Source organism: Piliocolobus tephrosceles, chromosome 4 (genome assembly GCF_002776525.5).
Source record: "Piliocolobus tephrosceles isolate RC106 chromosome 4, ASM277652v3, whole genome shotgun sequence".
NCBI lineage: Eukaryota > Metazoa > Chordata > Mammalia > Primates > Cercopithecidae > Piliocolobus > Piliocolobus tephrosceles.
In genome coordinates, this window is record NC_045437.1 from 80,217,130 (window position 1) to 80,237,682 (window position 20,553).

Sequence of the window (20,553 nt, forward strand, 5' to 3'; positions counted from 1 at the left end):
GTTCTTTATGCCTTCATCTTTTTCTTTATAAAAAAGATAGCGTTTTTGATGCTCTGCTCCAGGCAGCCTCCCAGGGTGAGTGCAGATGTGCTGAGCCATTTGGCTGCCTTGAGGACCGACTCAGAGAGCCTCTCTTCTCACTAATGAAGTCATCTCCTCTCGGCAGCCCGGCCTCTCCCATCACTCCATGTTGGAACTTGGCTTTGGCTTGCATAGTTCTGTCGTGATGTAGATGGTCTTTCAGTTAAGTTCTAGAGAAATCTGCTCAACCATGAAGAGGACATTTACAGCATAGGAGAAAAAAAATTTATTAAAACAAACATTTTACTGTAACATTTTGATTTGGGGGTTGGAGAGCAAAAATTCAATTCTGATTTCTGGGAAAAATCTAATGTTTTATGGCTTTCTGAGGAAATTTGTCTGTGTTTAATTTATCAGACCAATTTTATACTTCAGGTTAAAGCACAATGAGATTGCCACCTTCACCTTGCCTTTTGCAAGATTTCTTTTTTAAGAATAAAAAGAAGGCAACAAAGACCTTATATTTCTGTATTTCCTAGAAAGCCAAAGAGAATTCAAAGTGCTGGATAAAATGTCTGTCCCTAATCTGTAGTGTTTTATTTTATTTTATTTTTAAAGTATGACACAATCTTAGAGGATGGGCTTCCTTTTCCTAGGGTCTTTGAAAGTTAATAAAAGTACATTTTTTAATCTGTAGCATTATTGCATCATCCAGAGAGGATAATTTGCTTCATCGTGCCTAGGACCAGTCAGATCAAGGAGTTGAAACTAAGCTCTTTGTTTTCTGAATTTGAATAGGACTGGAATCTTGTCATCCCTAGAGCAGCAATAGATGATGCCATGTCTAAGAGCAGTTCACCTGATCAATAAAAAAGGAGAAGTCTGAAATGTGATCCTAAAGAACTCCAGAAGGAGGTTTAGATGAAGATAATAAAGTTCCCTGGAGACACATCAGCCATCTACACCTTTCCTCTCCAAGTCATTGGCTTGCTGCCCCTGAGCTCAGCCAAGATCCCAAAGACAAGATCAAAGCAAGGAAGCAAGGCACATAGCTTCTGGCTTATGGTTTCTTTTAGACACAAGCATTGTGAATGAAGATCTTGCTTTATTTATACCTGGGATCTTGGAGTTTTCGTAAAGAATATCCCCAGTACAAGGACATGATTTAAAGGGGGACTCAGAATAAGATTTTAATTACTGTTTAATTCATACTTGAGTGTAATGGACAAATAAATACAATTTTAGTTATAAAACCTGAAAAAAATATATTTTCCCATTCAAAAACTTCTGATAGTTTTGTCAGGCATTGGAGAATCAGAAATAAATACTCTCTCATTTTCTTTCTCTTGATGAAAGAAAGTCATTAAAAACAGTTACACAGAAATGATAATACAACCATAGACTCTATTCTTAATATACCCGGTATGTTTTCCTTTTTCTTTTTTATCCATTCTCTATTTTAGATAGCTAGAGGGGAAAGTCTGCTCTAGAGACAGAAAGAAGATCTCCATGGGATATAATTTAATATTAGTTATCTGATAACCTGAAGAAGTATTTAATTTTCTGAATAATAATGTTACAAGTCAAAGAAGAGAGAAGACAGGCAGTATAAAGCTTTTGAACATTGTGCATATTCTAATTCCTTAAGTCAGCTCTGAGAAAGTGCCTTTGTCCTGTAGAACTATTCGGTCAAGGGTTGTGATATCTCTTGGCATTAAAAGAAACTATAAATTTTGGAGGACTAGAGAATCAAATTTGGCAACATAAATGAAAACATCTCAGAATGTAAAAAGTATCTAACCCATCACTTTCAACCATGTTCCATTATGTACAGATGGCATTATTTATAGAGAATTTTAACTATTAACATTTCCCTAAAAATGGGCATTAATCTGCTATTACTTGCTTGTTTCTGCTCTAGTTCTCCTTTGTTGAAAGGTTTTACTTAACTGTATCATAAAGGGACAAAAGGGTAATAGATAATAAGCTTTTCAGACTGGCAGATCTGTGACTTACAAAATGGCCTTGGGCAGGTTACTTGAACACTTTGAAGCTCAACTAGATTTACTCAAATTTAAGAAAGAGAATAAAAATCCATATCTTGGAGTGTTTCACAGAAAGGTCTACCTTAATGTCTAGAGTATATATTTCCATGAAGATTCATTTTATTTTATTTCTCCCCCTTCCTGAATCAGGCAATCTTGAATCTAAAGTTGCTATGAGAAGCACTGAAAAGACCACTGGACTATTAATGGTGTGACCTTGGGACAGTCACTTTCTGCATCTTAGTTTGCTTACATGTTATACATGAAGGTTGAAGTCTGATTCTGCTCTGTGACTATCATTCTAAATATTTGATGAAATCAAATTTCAATGTTTGTAATGGTAGTACAATAAATTTACTAAGAATAAATAATTCACTGCAAAAACAAATCAATTTCCAAATGATGTAACTGATAGCTATGTTGCTCACTGCAGTGAGCTGATAAATAACAAAAGAAATGAAAGATGCACATTGTGAGACCTGAAATCATCCTGACAAGTCTTCTACCTGTTTGTCACTTAAAATCAATGACCACGTTGAATGTCTACAAATTACAAAATATAAAAGAAATCTTATAAATGTGCATGCATAAGAGTCTAGGTTACTAAGAGTTTTAACGTGTAAGTTTAAACCAAATTAATCAAAGGAGTTGAGAGGAAAAATTGGCTTTCATCTTTAATCACTACTGTTCTGAGGTCCTATGTTTAATATAATTTTCTAAGTAGAGGCTTCAGAGATGAGAGTTGTGAGGATACTTTCATATTTGTGTAGAAGGAAAAGTTTGCCACCCATTCTAGTATCCCTAGTGTTATACTGATGTGCACCTTGGATTTATTTTGTTCCTATTGTATAAACTCATACTTGACTTCAAAGAAAAGGAAAATCCAAAGTCCCTCTTTTCTAAGGGGACAGAAATCCTTTGTGTCAACTGTTTGACCCTTTGCTCTATAAGGTCCTATTGGAAATCTTTTGTAACACAATGCACGGGACTCTTCCATGTGTTGATGCCGTTTGCACAGTGGGATGGGCCTCACTGAAGAAAAAAATCGCATAAACGCATGAAAGATTATGGTCTTATTTCCTGACAGCATGAAAGGTGATTGATACTTCCAAGAAGTCCCTGTTACTCAGGAAAATTATCAAATATTGTACTCAGAGATACTTGGAAAGACTGAAGGAAAGGAAGAACGAAGAAAGCAGAATCTAGACTTATGTGGGGAGAGATTTGTGGCAGAGGAAAAGTATTCTCTTTGAATTCGACAAGGGATTTGCCTGGGGGAATTTCCTGTCCAGCCCTTTATTACCAGGGTCTTTTGACGCCGGGCTCCCCATTGGGCAGTTCCCTGGGAGTGCAGTGGGGAATTCTTACACTTTCCCTCTAGGTCTCCGAAGGATCTCGTTTTCTTAGTGTCTCTTTCAGGTTGGCAGGAGCCTTGAGCCTGACACTTCCCTTTGATGGGACAGGCAAGCTCTGTGGGCGCGTAAACACGCTGTAACCAAGTTCTTTGCTGATTTTACAGTTTTGTATGCTCCCGAGAAGAAGTGATCGTACTCAATTGTCTATTGCTGGCCTGCCCCCTAAGAGCCTGGGGGCTCCTTTCCCCTAACCCAGAACTAGCTGCACGGGGGGCGGGGAAGTGGGGGTGGGGAAGGAGTGGGAGGGCAATGGTTTCCGCGAGCAGGGCGATGTTACTGAGTGAGTCCCTGAATGGGGAGTGCTGCTGTCCCCAAGCCGATTGGTACTTCTTGTCAGGAAGAAACGCCAAGAGGTGGGAGTGCCTGGGGACGGAGGCAGGCGGTCCCTACCGCAGGCGCGGGGAGCTGCCTTTCCGCCCCTCCGCCTGCTTTCCAAGCCTGGGCTCTTAGGAGTGGCTGAAGCTGTGGAGCGCTTTTGGAGCCTGTGAATGAACCCTCCTCCTCTCCCTCCTCCTTCTTCTCTCTGAGTCTCCTCCTCGGCTCTGACGGTACAGTGATATAATGATGATGGGTGTCACAACCCGCATTTGAACTTGCAGGCGAGCTGCCCCGAGCCTTTCTGGGGAAGAACTCCAGGCGTGCGGACGCAACAACCGAGAACATTAGGTGTTGTGGACAGGAGCTGGGACCAAGATCTTCGGCCAGCCCCGCATCCTCCTGCATCTTTCAGCACCGTCCCGCACCCTCCGCACCCTTCCCTGGGCCACCACGCTTCCTATGTGACCCGCCTGGGCAACGCCGAACCCAGTCGCGCAGCGCTGCAGTGAATTTTCCCCCCAAACTGCAATAAGCCGCCTTCGAAGGTAATCACGTTTCTTTTGTTCCCCCCTTAAAAAACAAAAACAAAAAAACTTATGGAAAAAACGCCCCGATCTTAGAAAAAAGAAGTACATTGCAATTGGTAGAAGGCTTTAATTAAGGCAAGGAGCTGTAAGGCGAAGTTGAGAAAATGTAGGCACTTAAAAAATGCAGGTAACTTTCAAAAGGGCTTTGGGGGAGAGGGATACAGAGGGACCTTGGTGTTGAAAAAGATTCAGACAAAAGAAACGCAGGGTGGAGTGGGGGTAAAATGACTAACGGAATTGGGGGAAGGGAGGGAATAAATTGTAGAGAAATCATAAAAAGTGGTGGGTTCTTGAGCTGGAGAGAAGAGAGGGACCTTTGGCACTTTGATTTTTTTTTTTTTGTTCTTAACACGCTCGAGGCAAAAGTTTGAATGGGGACTACCAAGACTTGCCACAGACAAGTCCCCGAAGCTGCCTTGGTGCAGGCCACCTGGTTTCCCAGCCCCTGGTGTGTGGTCAGTGCCTGGTGTTCCTGGAAAGCCACTCCCGGGCAGCTCCTGACAGTGCGACCCGGCACCCAAGCAGCCTGGGACCTGCACGGACCTGACCCCTTCAGACCGCAGGCAGTCTGGGAGGAGGTCTGGCCGGGGGAGGTGCAGGATCCCCGCCGTGTCTCTTTGACGACTTGGGGACTGTCACGGTTCTCTCCCGGCGCCCCTGGGTTCTTTTGTCCTGCGCGCGGTGCGAAGGGGCCAGCAAGCAAGGAGCAGAGGATGGGGGGTGGGGTTGTTGGAGCCCCGCGGAGGTCTGGGAGGCCCCTGGGCGGGAAAAGCCTGTTCTGAACCGGCAGGGGTGTGCAGTAATTTTTCTCATCCTGAAGAGCGAAATGGGGTCTGTCGCTCCCATCTCAACAAGCAAACCGGCACCCAGAGCGCACTGCAGACAAAGGTGGCGCGGGGACCCGCATCAGGGGCCTCTGGGTCCAGTACTCTCGCCCAGACTACAGGAGTCCTCCGTTTCCTTACATATCCCCCATCCCCTCCTAGTTCTCCTCTCTAGTTGAGCAACTTTACTGGCAGGTCTAGCGGCAGCGGCGCGCGCGTGTGCCGGGAGCCCCGGGGGACGTCCTTGGCTGGAGCGCCCCACTGTCCTGCAGAGGCGTGGGCGCTGTAGGGCGACATCCCTGGTGTGTGCGGACCGAGGGCATCCGGGTTGTCCTGGCTCGTGGTCTGTGTCACTGGGCGTGGAGCGGTCTGGGTGTTAGGCGACGGAGAGCGGGGTACAAAAATAGTGTCATAGTCTAAACTATTTGCTCTCCAATCCAACTGCGTCTCGGCAAGTCCTGCATGTCCCTGGGAGATGCTGCGGGAAGGGGGAGAAATCTACACGATGCCTGGAGAGTTGTCCTGCCGCGCGCACACCCGCGGCAGAGTCTCTCTCGGTCGCGTTTCTCATCTTTGTGTCTCCCTCTGTCTCCATCTTCTCTGCCTCCCTTCCCCTCTCCCAGCCTCTGTTCTGTCTCTCTAGCTTCTGCGTCCCCTCCCCCACAGCTGACAAATGAATGGCTAGTGTGAAATCCCTGCCTTCCCCGTCCTCCAAGGCAGCAGGGAGGGAGGAGCGAGGGAGGCGGTGCGCTCCTTCGGATCTGCCCCCAGTTCAGCGCACAGGACTTGCAGAACCTAGATGTCTAGGAATTGGGAGTTTTGCGGCGGGTGTGGGCGCCCCCTAATGGAGAAGTCCCGCACGGGTTGCGAAAAACGAGCCCCCCAGACCTAGCCAGCAGCTTTCACAACCTTGTGTTCAAGGATGGAAGGCCCTACTTTCCCCTTAAGTCATTCATTTTGCACTCCACAATCTGCGGCGTACATCTAGCGGTTTGGAGGACCCTGAAAAAAGGTCTTGGTATGTGCAAAGTGCAGAGACGCCTTCTCGCGAGTCGGCTGGAACGCACGCGGCGCCGAGTCGAGTTCGCCGCTTAGTGGACTAACGCACATGGCCTGGGTGGGGCCAGGTTTCAGAGGTCTCGACGCGCCACCCTGTGCGTCTTTAGAAAGATAATACAAATGCCGTGCTCTCAAAACCCATGACCACTTGAACACAAGGCTAGGGCCCCGCCCCAGGACATTGCAAAAGAAGTGCTTCTAATCCAAAACTTAAACTTCCTCAACTTAAGGGCGCGCGTCGGACGCGAAAGTTGAGAGAAGGCGGGCGGCGGGAGGAAAAAAGAAAGGGAAGGAAGGGAAGTGGAAGGAAAAAGGACCGTGGAGGGGAGGGAAAGAAGAAAGGAACGGAGATGGGGCAGATGGCATTCAAACAGCCAGGAACGGACCGGAAGGGTTCGTTTCGGAGTTTGGGTCTGAATTTCGAGACTCGTTTTAGGATACTCTTTTTCCTTTCCCAGCGGCAACAAATGTGACTGCAGAGGCGTGCCGGGATGGAAGGGTGGGAAAGAACCAGACGAGCGGAGGTGGGCCAGTCCCGCCCAAAGGGGCTGGGTCTGGGAGCCGCCCCCACTCGCTCAGCCCGCGCCAAGGGAGGACCCGCAACGGGCGCTACCCGCAGCGGCTGGGTTCGCCAGCCGCCACGTGGGTTGGAGCTTCGGCTCCCAGCCCGAGACGGGTGTGACTTCCTGGGCTCGGAGACTGCAGTACAGCCGCACAGGCGGTCGGCGCAGCCGAGGCCAATGGGGGCGGGGCAGGGAAGGCGGGGCCCGGCTTAGCCGAGAGAGCCGAGTGGCCTCGCCCGGAGGGCTCCGGGCCGGCTGTGTCTGGAACTGACCCGAGTTGCATCCAGACCGCGCTAAACACTCTTATTAAAAGGCTATTTAAGGGTTTTTTGTTTTGTTTTGTTTTTTAGTTTTTTTCTTGCTTCTTGGGAGTGGTAGGAGGGGCATAGTGCTTTTGTTTTGAGGCAGGGGAGAGGTTAAAATTTACTCCAAGCAAACTTTTTATCAGAAAAATGAGACGACTTTATACTGTGTTCCATTTGTTGACTTTTTAAATACATTCAGGTCAGTCTAAAGATCATTTTTAGTCAATTAACAGATTAATTTCGTTCCAGACTATCATAAAGAGTTCGCCTGGAATGGCAAATATTGCCATTCGACAAGACTAATAGAATTTCAGGGGCACAAACATGGAAGGGCTGCGAGTGTCACTGAGGTTCCTCTACCTCAATGAGGAGCCTTAGCGGGGACCTGGCGGGGACTGGAAGCTCAGCACCTATTTAGGGAGTGGCTGAGCTGGAGACCTGGACAAGCTTGGCGCAGACGAGACGGTGCTACTGAGAGCTGCATTTTAAGTCCTCCCATTTTGCTCTATATTGAAAGAACTGGGTTTTAAAGATGTCTTCTATCACCTCAGATTCTGTAGCTAACATCTACGTCTTTTTCTTTTTGTCTGCTGAAAGCTGTGATCTAATTGTTTTAAGTACTTCTTGACAATTTTGCCAAACCCACCCTGAAAATACATAAAGTCCTAAAATAGGATGTTGTGAGTGTGATATAAAAATAGGAAGGTACCAATGGAAGCAACAATTAGTGTTCTGAGATAGAAGCGGCTCCCAGTTTGTAACTTGGAAATGTTAAGAGCAAGTACATCAGGGAGAAGGTCTCCAAGAGTCTGACTTCTTGTTCTGAGCTCTGAGTAGAGAAAGAAGTATGTTAGAATTGTATTGTCTGCCCGCACTAATATTGCAAAGGGTTCCAATGGATTCCAATGTGATTGAGCAATTGCTTCCTCCAGCACCAAGTCCACAGTCCTTAATCTTCTTGTGAGAAGATTAGGTAGGAAGCGGGATGGGATTCAAGACAATCATTTAGGATTTATGTCAGAACTCAAAGTTTTGTTTCTTTTGGTAGATAAAAACAGAGTTGGTTTTAAATTGTATTTCCTGCTTTCAAAAAAAAAAAGAGGTTTGAAAGGAAACCCCCTAGATTTACATAGGTTTACGGATGTAAGTTTCTTCTTTTTCCCTGTGTTTGCAAACTGGAGGGAGATGCCTTTGATATTCCAGAATACCTGTATCTATACACTTGTAAATTCTGGCTGGAAAGGACCGAAACAGCTAAACCAAAGGTGACGATGATTAATGTTAAAGATACTATCCATTGTTCTCTCTTTTGTTGCATTATTAGGCTTAAATACTTTGGAGTTAATGATTGGTCACTTAATTGAGTAACAGAACGTTTGAGAGCACAAAAGATCAACTAACTCTGTCTCCCAAAGTCTGGCAACTTACCCCTCCTTTCCTGGTGAGATTTAAACACTTTTGTTGACGTCATTCATGGACAAACATCGGTAAACACTGTATTTAAAATGGGATATTGCCCTGTGATGGAGCAGAGCTTCTCAAGACACACGGTTCTTTTGAGGGAAAGAATTAATGACTGTATGTAGTAAGGTGTTTTTTCACCACCCACCTAGAGAAACCAGTTAGGACTGACAAATACTCATTGTTGGGAGTTACTTACTCTGGTCTGAGAAAATATACTGATTGTTACATAGGTCTGTATTTTACCAGAAAACACAAAGCATGTACTCTCCCTGATTTGGAATCAGAAAAAGGGGGATTAGAGATGAATGTCTTGGCCGAGCTCCATTTCAATTAGCGAATTTTTGCCAGTTTCCTCTTGTAGCCTAGACTGGGTAAATTACATATATATATAAAGTCTCTCTCTCTCTCCTTCTGTGTGTGGGTGTGTGTGTGTGTGCGCGCGCGCGTGTGTGTGTACAGGGTTTTTAAACACTGCTAAGTTCTTACCATTGAATGTGTTAGAGGTGGTTGTATTTCAGAGGTCAGTACAAAGAATCTTTGTTTAATGTGTCAGTTCTGTTTCCTGAAACACATCTCTGGGTAGATTTACCATCTATAAAAGGATACAAATGTATATATTTTCCACATATATATACATCCTACCTCATTCTTCTAAGGATTTTAAGAGGTGTTTATGTCTGTAAAATGAGATTACATATTTTACAATAAACACATATATTGATATAATATTTTTATTATTAAATTATTGATTTGCTATTACTTGAGGTATAGTAGAATGAGCACTGGACTTGGAATCAGAAAGTTTGAGTTGAACTCACTAGCTGAGAAAACCAAGCAAAGACTACTTTTGGACATTTAATGTCATAATCTAGTAAATGAATATGCAATTATAAAGATCACAAGAGTAAGTACTTTGAAAAACTATACAATAAAGAGATGATAATATATTATGTCTGTGGGATTCATATTGATCTAATTCTATAATTTTAATAATAACTGCATTACCCAAGCCATGTAGTTTCTACTAAATCTATAAAATAAATCAGAGAGGGGCATATTGTTTTTAAAATTGTTCAGTTTCATTAATCAGAAGACAGATTCCAGAAATTGACTCAAATGAAGTTGGACATTCAGTGGAAAAGAAGAATTATTCAATAAATGGTTTCAGGACAATTGATGGGTCCACGCAAAATAATCAGTCTACACAAAATAAGAATCAGTCTCTACCTGATTTCTCATCGTAAAAGAAATATAAGATGAATCAAATATGAAATGTAGGGAATAACTTTTTTAAAATGATAAAAGAAAATCATGGGATTAAAAAAAATAGGAATAGAGAATCCTGTTCTAAGCAAAACATGAAACCCAGTGCCATTCTAGGAAATATTGATAAGTCTAAGTAAAAATTACACAAAAGCAAATAACACATTTGGAAAACATCTATGACATATGAGAGACAAAGAACTAATAACTCTCGATAGTTCATGGACTTTTATAAATAACTTTGAAAAGTTCACATCTATCAAAATATGAGCCAAAAATTATGTACAGGTAGTGGCTGAAAGAGACAGAGTTTTAAAATTATATAAAAAATCGCTCAGCCTCATCTGTAATTAAATAAATAGTAATTAAAACACCAATGATATGCCACACCATTTTTTCACCAGAGGAGTAACAAAAAAAAAATTTTTTTCTTTTTTTTTCTTTTTTTCTTTTGAGATGGAGTCTCGCTCTGTTACTCAAGCTGGAGTGCAGTGGCACGATCTCAGCTCACTGCAACCGCCGCTTTCCAGGTTGAAGCGATTCTCCTGTGTCGGCCTCCCTAGTAGCTGGGATTACAGGCACCTACCACCATGCTTGCCTAATTTTCGTGTTTTTAGTAGAGTGGGGTTTCACCATGTTGGCCATGGCGGTTGATCTCGAACTCCTGACCTCAAGTGATTCACCCACCTTGGCTTCCTAAAGTGCTGGGATTACAGGCGTGAGCCACTGTGCCTGGCAAAAAGAAAATAAAAAAGTTTGATGCAAGTTTGTGTTGGCCAGGTTGTGGAGAAACTGGGTCTCTCATATACTATTGTATAAATGTAAATAGGTTCCTGTACTTTAAAAAATAATTTGGCAATCACATGTTTTTGATTATTTATCAAATTTTTTTAAAAGATGTAGATACTCTTTGATTCAGCAACTCCACCACTTCTCAACATTATTACATGGATGGATATTGGTACCAATGTCACCCAAGACAAATGGACAAGGATGTTCTTTGCAGCATTGCTTCTAAGAGCAAATATCTGGGAAGAGTGTAAAGGCTCATCATAGGGAACTGTTTAAATAAAAGTTGCTGTATTCCACCTAATGGAAAACTATGCAGCTGTCAAAAATAACATGGAAAAATTGTATTTGCTGATTTGGAACATTCTCCAAAATATAATGTATTTTAAGTGAAAAAAATGATAGACAAAACTGTGTATATAGTATACATCTAATTATGTAAAATGGGTATATATTCATTCTTTTAACAAATATTTACTGAGTGTTCTAGGCATTGTGGATACAGGAGTGAACAAAACATCAAAGGCTGCCCTGTTGGAACTTTTATGATGGTAGGTAGAGAAAGGCAATTCCCAATCACATATGCAAAATTGTGATATGTGCTAGGTTGAAAATAGAGCATGGGAAAGGGAATAGAGTACAGTATGTCTTAGGTAGAGTAATGAGAAAGGAGTTCACCAGACAGAGAACAGAGGAGTGCTAAGAGGCGACAATGTGAAAAACCTTAGCCAAGTCCAGGTTCAGGAATCCAGTTTCAGGTTAGTAATAAATTCACACGATGCTATGACTTGTATGAAGTAAATTCATGAAATTTCACACCTAAATCATGTGATTTCTCTCTGCATTACAATGATTCTTTCTGTGAGAAAGAACCGAGGAGCAATATGATACGTGATACTCATTACATCCACTTTGTAGCTGAGGTATCCTGGAAAGCTGGTTGTCTGAGGTAACTAGTTAGCAGAATGGTGGACAAAACCACTGTGTCTGTGTCCTTAAGTCACCCCTTGTCAGCTGAGCTTCCCCCAAATCAAGGGAGAATACTAAATATCTATTTAATAGAATCTTGGCTTTCTCTCTGAGGCTGCCCATCCCTGGTATGTCCCTTATCCTCCCTGCAGACATTTCTCATGGATAGGAGTTCTATTGACCTTGTCTTTTATGTCTCCCAGGCAATTAAACAGTCTCAGTACCCTGTACCTGGATTGTTCAATGACTTTCTTCCCTTCTCAATGACTTCACTGGAGTAGAAGGCTAAATATAGGCATTCGCTCTCGTATCTCTCAGGTCTTTCCATGCAGACAGACTTGTTATCACTAGTAGACGGTGCTTATAAGAGAGACATGGAAAAGTGGAAGAATGGAAATAGGGATTTGGAGTGGTGCTAAAAACAAAGAAAGAGGCTTCTGAAAGCTTTCCATTTAATAAGATCAAACATAGAAGACACAAGATGTAACTTAATGACCAAGGATAGGGGCATAGCCTTGAGAAAATTAGAGAAGCGGAATGAATGCCTTGGACTCCAAGGAAGAGGGAATGGAAATGTAGTTCTGAGGCAGCTAACATCAATAAAGCCCTCTGATATATTTACTATAGAAATAAATGATCATCTTTTAATGCAAGTGTTGCAAACTTAGGTGACTGCAGGGGTGAGGCATGGAGTGGAAATGGGTAAGAGACTAAGTGGGGGCAGTAATGGCCGTGAGCACACAGACTCAAGGGGAGAGACTGCTGCTTGGTTAATGCTCATGATCAGCCAGCTGAAATATAGATTTAGTGTTGCTAGACCTTGTGATTTTTCGAAAGAAGTTAGAGATCTGATATTTAGTGTAAACAGTCTAATTTTTAAATTGAGTAACTCATTCAAACATATTTATGCAACTTATTCAAATGTATTTAGAGCATGTCTGATCTCTTCCTTGTATTCTTACCTAGTCTTAGGGGTAATCTTAGGGAAAGTGATGTGTATACTTGTTATACCTATATAGATGGAGGACCATTCTCCTCTCCCCAACAAAAGACACTTTTATAAGGATTGAGTGTGGCACAAAGAGTTTGTTTTTAGTATTTAAATTGAGTAGGAAACTCAAATGCAGAAGATCCTTTCCTGGGTCACACCTTTGGTTTTTAAAATGAGATTTGACTCTCTAGATATTGACAAACATCATATTATTGGGTCATGGTAAATCTTCAGGTGGACTGATTCAAAAGCATTCAAAAGTATTTCAGGTGTTAAGGAATTGTTGGCACTGAGTTTCAAAGGCGTTTCTGCATAAGAAATAGAGGCACTGATCATGTATTTGATTTACAAACATTCCTCAAGGATCTACTCTGAACCTGACACTGAAGAAATATTGTGGGAATTATTAAGTTAAATGAAGTACTAGCTCTGCCTTCCAGAAGCCTACAGAGGAGATTAGACATGTTTACAGATAACAATTTGAAGTACATAGCAATAAGTTATAGGATGATTTATTCGAAGCATAAAGTGTATATTGCTACTATAGTGGTAACCTAGGTTATAATTTTCAAATGTAAGAGCCCCCAATACTATTCTTTTTACTCTTAGTGATATGAAACTATGTTAGAACATCTGCAGAAAGTCTGAATTAGTAATTTTAGTAATAAATATTGCATACTGATATATTGTATATCACTGAGATTTATTTTATATACATTATTATATCAATTCCTGTGATCACGTCAATAAGTACTAATTTTCACAACTAAGTAGCTACAGAAAATGAGGTTTAGAAAGATATAGTATTTTACCTAAAGTCACACAATATAAGTAGAGAATGCAGAACTTGCCTTCTGGGCTATTTGACAGTGGATCCCAAACTTTTAAAATTAGGCTTATAAAGATTTCCTGGAAAAAAAGAAAAATAAAAAATAGAGAAAAAATTTTCCTGAAGGAAAGTAGGACATTACTATTTATAAGTATAATTAAAGAAAGGGTTCTTATTTGGATTCATCTAATACTCATGGAATGCATTTTCTTTAGCACCTTTTTATGATAAAATACAATCTTTTACTTTGGCTGTGCAATTGATACCTTTATTTTTCCTTGAAATATTGTAATAGCATAGAGATGTGGTATATACTTCCTGCTTGCTGTGCTGTCTTATAAGAAATCCAGAAACATAGAAGCATTATGGCATTTCCCAGTTAGTGTTTAACAAAATCTATTAGCAGATCCTAGTGATTATATGATAAATAACAAACTTAATTAGCAGGGTTAATTTAAGATTATCAACCATATGTTTTTCATTGTGAATTATCACTTGGTCTATAGATGGAAAATATAGGATGTATAATGTATTAGCTTAAAAAAAGCTCTTCAGGAAATATCTAGAATTATATAATTTTAAAATTTTGTTTTGAAAAGGTCTAATTTTCATTTCAAAATATATGAAGAAATCAAATGCAGAAAAATATTAAGAAAAAAGGTCTTAATTAATGAAATACTGTACAAATCCAAGCCCAATTTATGTTCAAGTGTTCAAGATCAGTTTTGTAATTTATGACTAATTCAGCATTTGCTTGTTTTCAATCTAGGTTTGCTAAATAATGTAGAATTTATTTTCCAAGGAAGTTATTCAGGGTCCCAACTAAAAAAGTATATATCAGTTAGGATGCTTTCAGCTGTAAGGAACAAAAAGTCACAATTTTATTGGGTTTAAACAATAATGACATTTATAATCTCATATAAAATGAAGTTCAAAGGCATGGTCCACTCTAGGTCTAATCCTTAAGGACTTACACCTCGCCTTTGCTGATTCTTTCTCAGCTTCATTTCCAGAGGTATCTCACTTACTTATGAATGCAAAATCCCTGCAACAGTTCCATCAGAAATATTCCAGCATGATAATGTCCAGGGAAGAAAACTGACCACCTCTTCCTTTGTTCTCTTCTTAGGATGAATCTATCTTTCCCAGGGGCCCTTCCATGAAGGAAGAAATCCCCTCACATCTCACTGGCCAAAACTGTATTATATACTGTTCCAAATCCAATCATTGGAAAAGGGAATGGGACCTCTGTAATTGACTTAGGATATCAGGATCATCCCTTGGGCTGGGGTTTGACCCAGGTCCTCCAAAGTATATGGCTGAGGGTAGGCACTAGAATGGAACCAGAGTTGTGTTAGAAAGGAGAAACACATGGCTATTATAGAATAGTTCTAAATGCTACCAAGGAGGGCACAACTGTAGAGACCAGATAATCTTTTGCCATTCTTCTGAAGGTGGCACTTTGATTTCTAGATGGTTCCCCAACACTGTTACTTATCCTCCTCATAATTATAGCTGCCTTGAAATTTGAGCTGGAAGGGAACACTCTGAGACCCAGATTGTTAAACGTCTTTTCCAAAGCCATGCAATAAATTAAATGGCAAAGCCAGGGCAGTTTCTTGACTCAGTACAGGGTATTTTCTTTCATTCTTTACTCTTGAGACTTTAGAACTGTTGGTACCACTTTAAAATTCATGGCAAGAACTGGTCACTTTTGTAATTAACACCTCCTTATAATACATTTATTTTGTTTGTTTAGCCGGCTAGAAACTACATGGAGTCTGTGCTTTAAAAAGTTTGTGCTGAAGTCCTTATTCTCTGTTTTGGTGTTATGTGCATTAACCACCAGTTGGTTTCTTCTCACCTTACACTTGGTGAAGATGTCTTTCGTTCAACATCTCTCTCTATTGCTCCCCATCTTCTCTTGCTCCATTTATGATCAGCTTTCTGTTTCTAAATAGACTTTGTGATCACCCATTTCTCTTTGTGCCAGCTCCTAGCCACTAGTTACTTGAGCTGTGGTCTCTATTGTTCTTCCTACAGCCTACCCACTTGTGGTTGTCACACACATCCACATTGTTATATGTTCCCAAACTGTATTCTGGAATGATTTTGGCAATGGCTGCATTGGATGAGATTCATATTAATAAAGCGTTGAGATAACTTCTGCTATTACAAGTTTCCTCCTGTTTTTATAGTCCAAGAGGAGCTACTTCTTCTACTCTTATTACTTAATACTTAATACTACCCTTATTACATACAATGCACAAAAAGCGTGTGATTTATGACCTGCTCTAAACCTGAATGCTTGTGATTTACTTTGTGTTTTTCTTAATTTCTAGGCCAAGATGTTGATAAATATAAACAGCATCTTATGGATGTGTTCAACCTTAATAGCAACCCATGCGCTACATAAAGGTGAGTGGGCTAACAACTTCTTTGGTGTTAATTGAAATAAAAATGTAAGTGCTGGAGGACGAAATGGCAATGTGGAATCACTGGAATAAAAGATTGATTTTTAAAATATATTAAGTGCTGAAAACTATTAATTAAAATATTATTGGACTAAAAACATTAGTTTTAAATAAATAAGTCAAAACAAAATAATAAGTAGGATGCTAAAGATGCAAGTGAGCTTTCAGTAACTTCCCTGATTTCTTTTAGGCTTTGCAAAAAACCTCGTATATGGTATTGGGCATATTTTAAAATTCTAACACTATTTATCAAAAACTTTCCTATGCAAATAAAGAAATACTATTAAACACCCAGTGGGCTAGAATTTGAAAAGAATTGAGAAGATAAAGAGAAAGCTGACAGCCATGTTTTTGCCCTTACTTCCCTTTCTTTTCTTTTTTAAAAAAGCAGTTGGATATGCTTATGCCCTAGTTTTTTAATTTGAAATTTTACATTCTTCCAATGAGGGTTCTACAATTCCAAGTTTATTATTTAATATATTCAAGGTGATATATCAAGGAATTTGAAGAAAGATACTATCCAAGAGTTTCACTCATCTGCTTCTGTCTGTCTAATGTACCTCTCCAGACTCAGATTCCATTTCCTCCTCACACTTATATTATGTGTCAGACTCACCTTTTATGGTTCTCCAGATGAATTCCTTTTGCAAAAGTTTAAGTATCACTCTATCTATCATCCATCTATTTATTTACCCATCCATCCATCCATCCATCCATCCATCCATCCATCCATCCATCCATCATCTATATATTCATCCATCCATACCTCCAGCCATCCATTCATCTGTCCAAAATCTTTCCATCTGTTCGCTTATCAGCATCTATCCATTCATCCATCTATCCATCCATCCATCCCTCCCTCCATTCATCCATCCATCCATTTCTCCCACTCACCCATTCATTTGTTCACCCATTGATGATATTTTTTGAATACCTTCTTTGTGCCAGATATTATTCTGGGCGTCCAGGAATATACCCATGGAGGACTCAAAATTGACCTATCTTTCATTAAACTTACTTCTCTAGTTATAGGAGACCAGCAATAAACTAGTAAACAAATAATCCAGGTACTTTCAAACTGATGAACATAAAACAGAGTGACATCATAGAGAGTGGCCTGAGTTGGAGGAAGTTGATAAGACCTCCTTGAGAAAGTGACATTTAAAGTGAGATGAGAATGATGACGAGGAACCAGGCAGTCAAGACCTGTCTGTAAATTAGGAAGAAACATAGTGTGTTTGAATAGCAGAAATGTCACTATAGTTGAAGAGCAGTGATCAAGGGGAAAGTAGGAGACATGAACAGAGAGATTAGCAGAAAACAACTCATCTAAATAATAATAACACCCAACACTTGAATAGAACTCCCTACGATCCAGTAACTGTTTTAAGTGCTTAGCATTAACTCACTGAAACATCCACACCCATGTATTCTATTGAGGAAACTGTGGTACCAAGAGAGACTAAGCAGCTTGCTTGAAGGCCCATACCCAGTAAGAAGCAAATCTTGGAGACGAACCAGTTCATGGGACTGTGTGCTCTTTACCACCATGTTATACTTCTTATCTATATGGAACATTGTAGACTTTAAAAAAGTCTAGATTTTCTACTCAGGAGGCTGAAGCAGGAGAATCACTTGAACCCGGGGGGCAGAGGTTGTGGTGAGCTGAGATCGCATCATTTCTCTCTAGCCTGGGCAACAAGAGCTAAACTCCGTGTCAAAAAAAAAGTCTAGATTTTATTCCAAGTGCAGTAGGAAGCATTGAAGGGTTTCAGCAAAGAAAGACGTGAGATGATGACTGTTTTACAAATTTAATTTTTGATAATCTGTGCAGATTTGATTGTAGGAGAGCAAGAGTAGCAGCAGAGATATCATTTAGGAGGTTATTGTGGTAGCCGGTACATGACATGGGGGGAGGGGGGTAGTTTAGATCATGTAGCAGTAGAGATGAAGAGAAGTGAATTGGATATGTGGAGATGGAGGAGTCAGACCCACTGATGGATTGGATGAGGTGTGTAGTGAGGGCATGAGAGGAGTCAAGGACAAATTGACTCCTGGGATGGCTCTCTTTCTCCTTTTCACCTCCGGATTCCCCTTTCTAGCCAATTTAAAAGCTCCCCCTTGGCTGGGTGCAGTGGATTATGCCTATAATCCCAGCACTGTGGGAGGCCAAAGTCGGAAGAGAGATTGAGCCCAGGAGTTCAAGAGCAGTCTGGGCAACATAGTGAGACCCCATCTCTACAAAAATTTTAAAAAATTAGCCGAGCGTGATGGCTTGGACCTGTAATTCCAGCTACTGGGAAGGCTGAGGCAGGAGAATTGTTGATCACAGGAGGTCGAGGCTCCTGTGAGCCCTGATAGCACCACTGCACTCCAGCCTGGGCGTCAAACCAAGACACTATTTCAATAACTAGTAAATAAATAAATAAATAAATAAATAATAAATAAATAAATTCCTTCTCCATGTTCCCCTCGTCTCCTGTGCTGTTACAGATATAATAACATCTACCATGCTGTTGGGATAAGTAATTGCTTTTCTTTGCAAGTAGACTACTGTAAGCTGCAAAAAGGCCTTTCATCTTCTAACAGAGTGCCTGACACACTGACAGCACTTAGTCATTTTGTGTGTTGACAAAATGAGTGAATAAATAAATAAATGCCACAGTGGATCACCCGGATGGTGTTTAGAGTCTAGGCTCCACCAATTGGATCACGAAGACACACTAATCACATGGTGAAGCCTAAGAGTTGTCTTCCTCAAAGTTTTTGGGAGGTGAAGGTGAAGGTCACAGAGAGGAAAGGATAACAGCAACCAGTGAAGATAGAGAAAAGGATATGAAAAGGGGAATGGCATTTGGATGGGCAATATTGGAAGGGAATTTACAGGGAAAGCAGTAGGTGACCATCCCTCGGCTGAAATTTAGACTTTCCACTTAAAGAAAGAACTCACGCAACAAAAAACAACTTGCGGTGTAGCTCCTTTACACTGTTTACAAAAATAATTTTGATAGCCAACAACATTGAGTAATTTCCTCATGTCTGTACCTATTCTTTGTAAATCCATGATCACTGTTATCAGACGTAATTAGTTTGGGACTAATTTCAGGAGAATTTTTTTATATGAGAGGTGAAAGTTGCAAATATACGATCCATGTAAAACAGATATTCTGGATTTATAGTGGAAAACACAGTAGAAACTGGTTGTTGAGTCAAGACAAGTACTTTCATCTTAAGGTTTTTTCTGTTTATTCCCAGTCACTGACGAGGTCAACGAAATGAACACCTTGTCTATTGTTATGGGCTTTATTTTAACCCAGGAAGAACTATTTCCTTTAACAATACACATTATATTATCTTATAAACTGTCCTAATCGTTGATTATCTACCATTGGCCTAGTTATTTTGATGTTCCCCTTATAGTAGGAAACAGTCATGCACAGTCATGAATAAGTGAATGAATTAGATAGTGATATTTGTCACTTGAAAGGGTGATAAATTCCCATATTCTCAATCTGACATTTATTTGGCCAAGATCTGTGGGTGTGTGTTTGCTCAAACTGTGCAGATGGAATTTACATCATCTTTACTCTAAGGAATCTACTGACAGAGAATGAGGAGTAGTTGGTTATTCATTATTTAGTGATTTCTCCCTTACTGTACTCATTTGGACAACAAACCATCGGTAACAGCCAACGTTTTGTTAGGATTCATTTTTATTACTTGAATTGTCAGCGTTTCAGACAAATTCCTGCAGGTAGCAGATTTCTTTTAAACATGCATACTCTGTAAACATTATACTCTGAACTACTGAATTTCTTTCTTAAAATATTTAGATTTAGTGAATTTCATTTTTGTGAACCAGTGCATTAAGACTGGAGATTTAATACACAAAAGATTTGACCACACAGCTTTTTGTTAATCTTGTTAAGATTGTATTCACATGAGTATATTATTTATATCCAACCAAAGCTTTTAATTTTCTTATGTATATAAACATCTAGAACAATAAACAGCCCTTGGGAAATTGCTTTTTAACACTGTTTTGTTCCAACATACCTTTTCTTTACAGCACAGTTGTTTAGCAATGCTCTATGTTTCAGAAACCTCCCTATTGGATAGATTGGGTTGAATCTTATGTCTGCCCCTGTATACTTAAAATTGTGAAGATAAATATAATTTGGTAAGAAATATTGAAGAATTGGGAGACATTTATTTTAAACTAATTTTAAAGGACACGATAAAGAGTTTCAAAATTCATACCATAATTGAAGTTGATGATAAAGCTGTTTATTTTTCCATTTAAAAATAGTACTTTATTTGTGGCAAAGTTAGTCATCTAAATAATTCTTCAGGAAGGAAGATGAGATTTTCTAGAACATATGATGAATATAAATTTGGAGATTTTTAGATCACAAAATTCTCACCCTTTCTCTTCTCAGAACCATATCTTTGTGTTATCATCATCTCCCTAATTAGGGCCAAATTAAAGGAATATGAAATCGGTAGAAGGTACTTTCAGAGAGTCCTCTGTGAACCTTATGGATTTATTAAAAAGATCATGAAATTACTAAAAGATTTCAGTTCAGATAGTAATTAAATACTTACAGAAATAGGATGCATCTAGACTTTGAAAAGGA

General features: G+C 40.2%; 1 protein-coding gene across 2 annotated transcripts in view; it reads left to right on the forward strand.

Moving 5' to 3' along the window:
• The first annotated feature begins 3,785 nt into the window (after positions 1-3,785).
• The window catches only part of VCAN (versican), a 110,297-nt gene continuing 93,529 nt past the window's right edge, over positions 3,786-20,553 (forward strand). For both annotated transcript variants that reach the window (XM_023215001.2, XM_023215002.2), the window contains exons 1-2: positions 3,786-4,344; positions 15,785-15,860. In XM_023215001.2, coding sequence (XP_023070769.2) covers positions 15,791-15,860 — 70 coding nt within the window. In that variant the 5' untranslated portion in view covers positions 3,786-4,344; positions 15,785-15,790. The remainder of the gene's footprint in view (positions 4,345-15,784; positions 15,861-20,553) is intronic.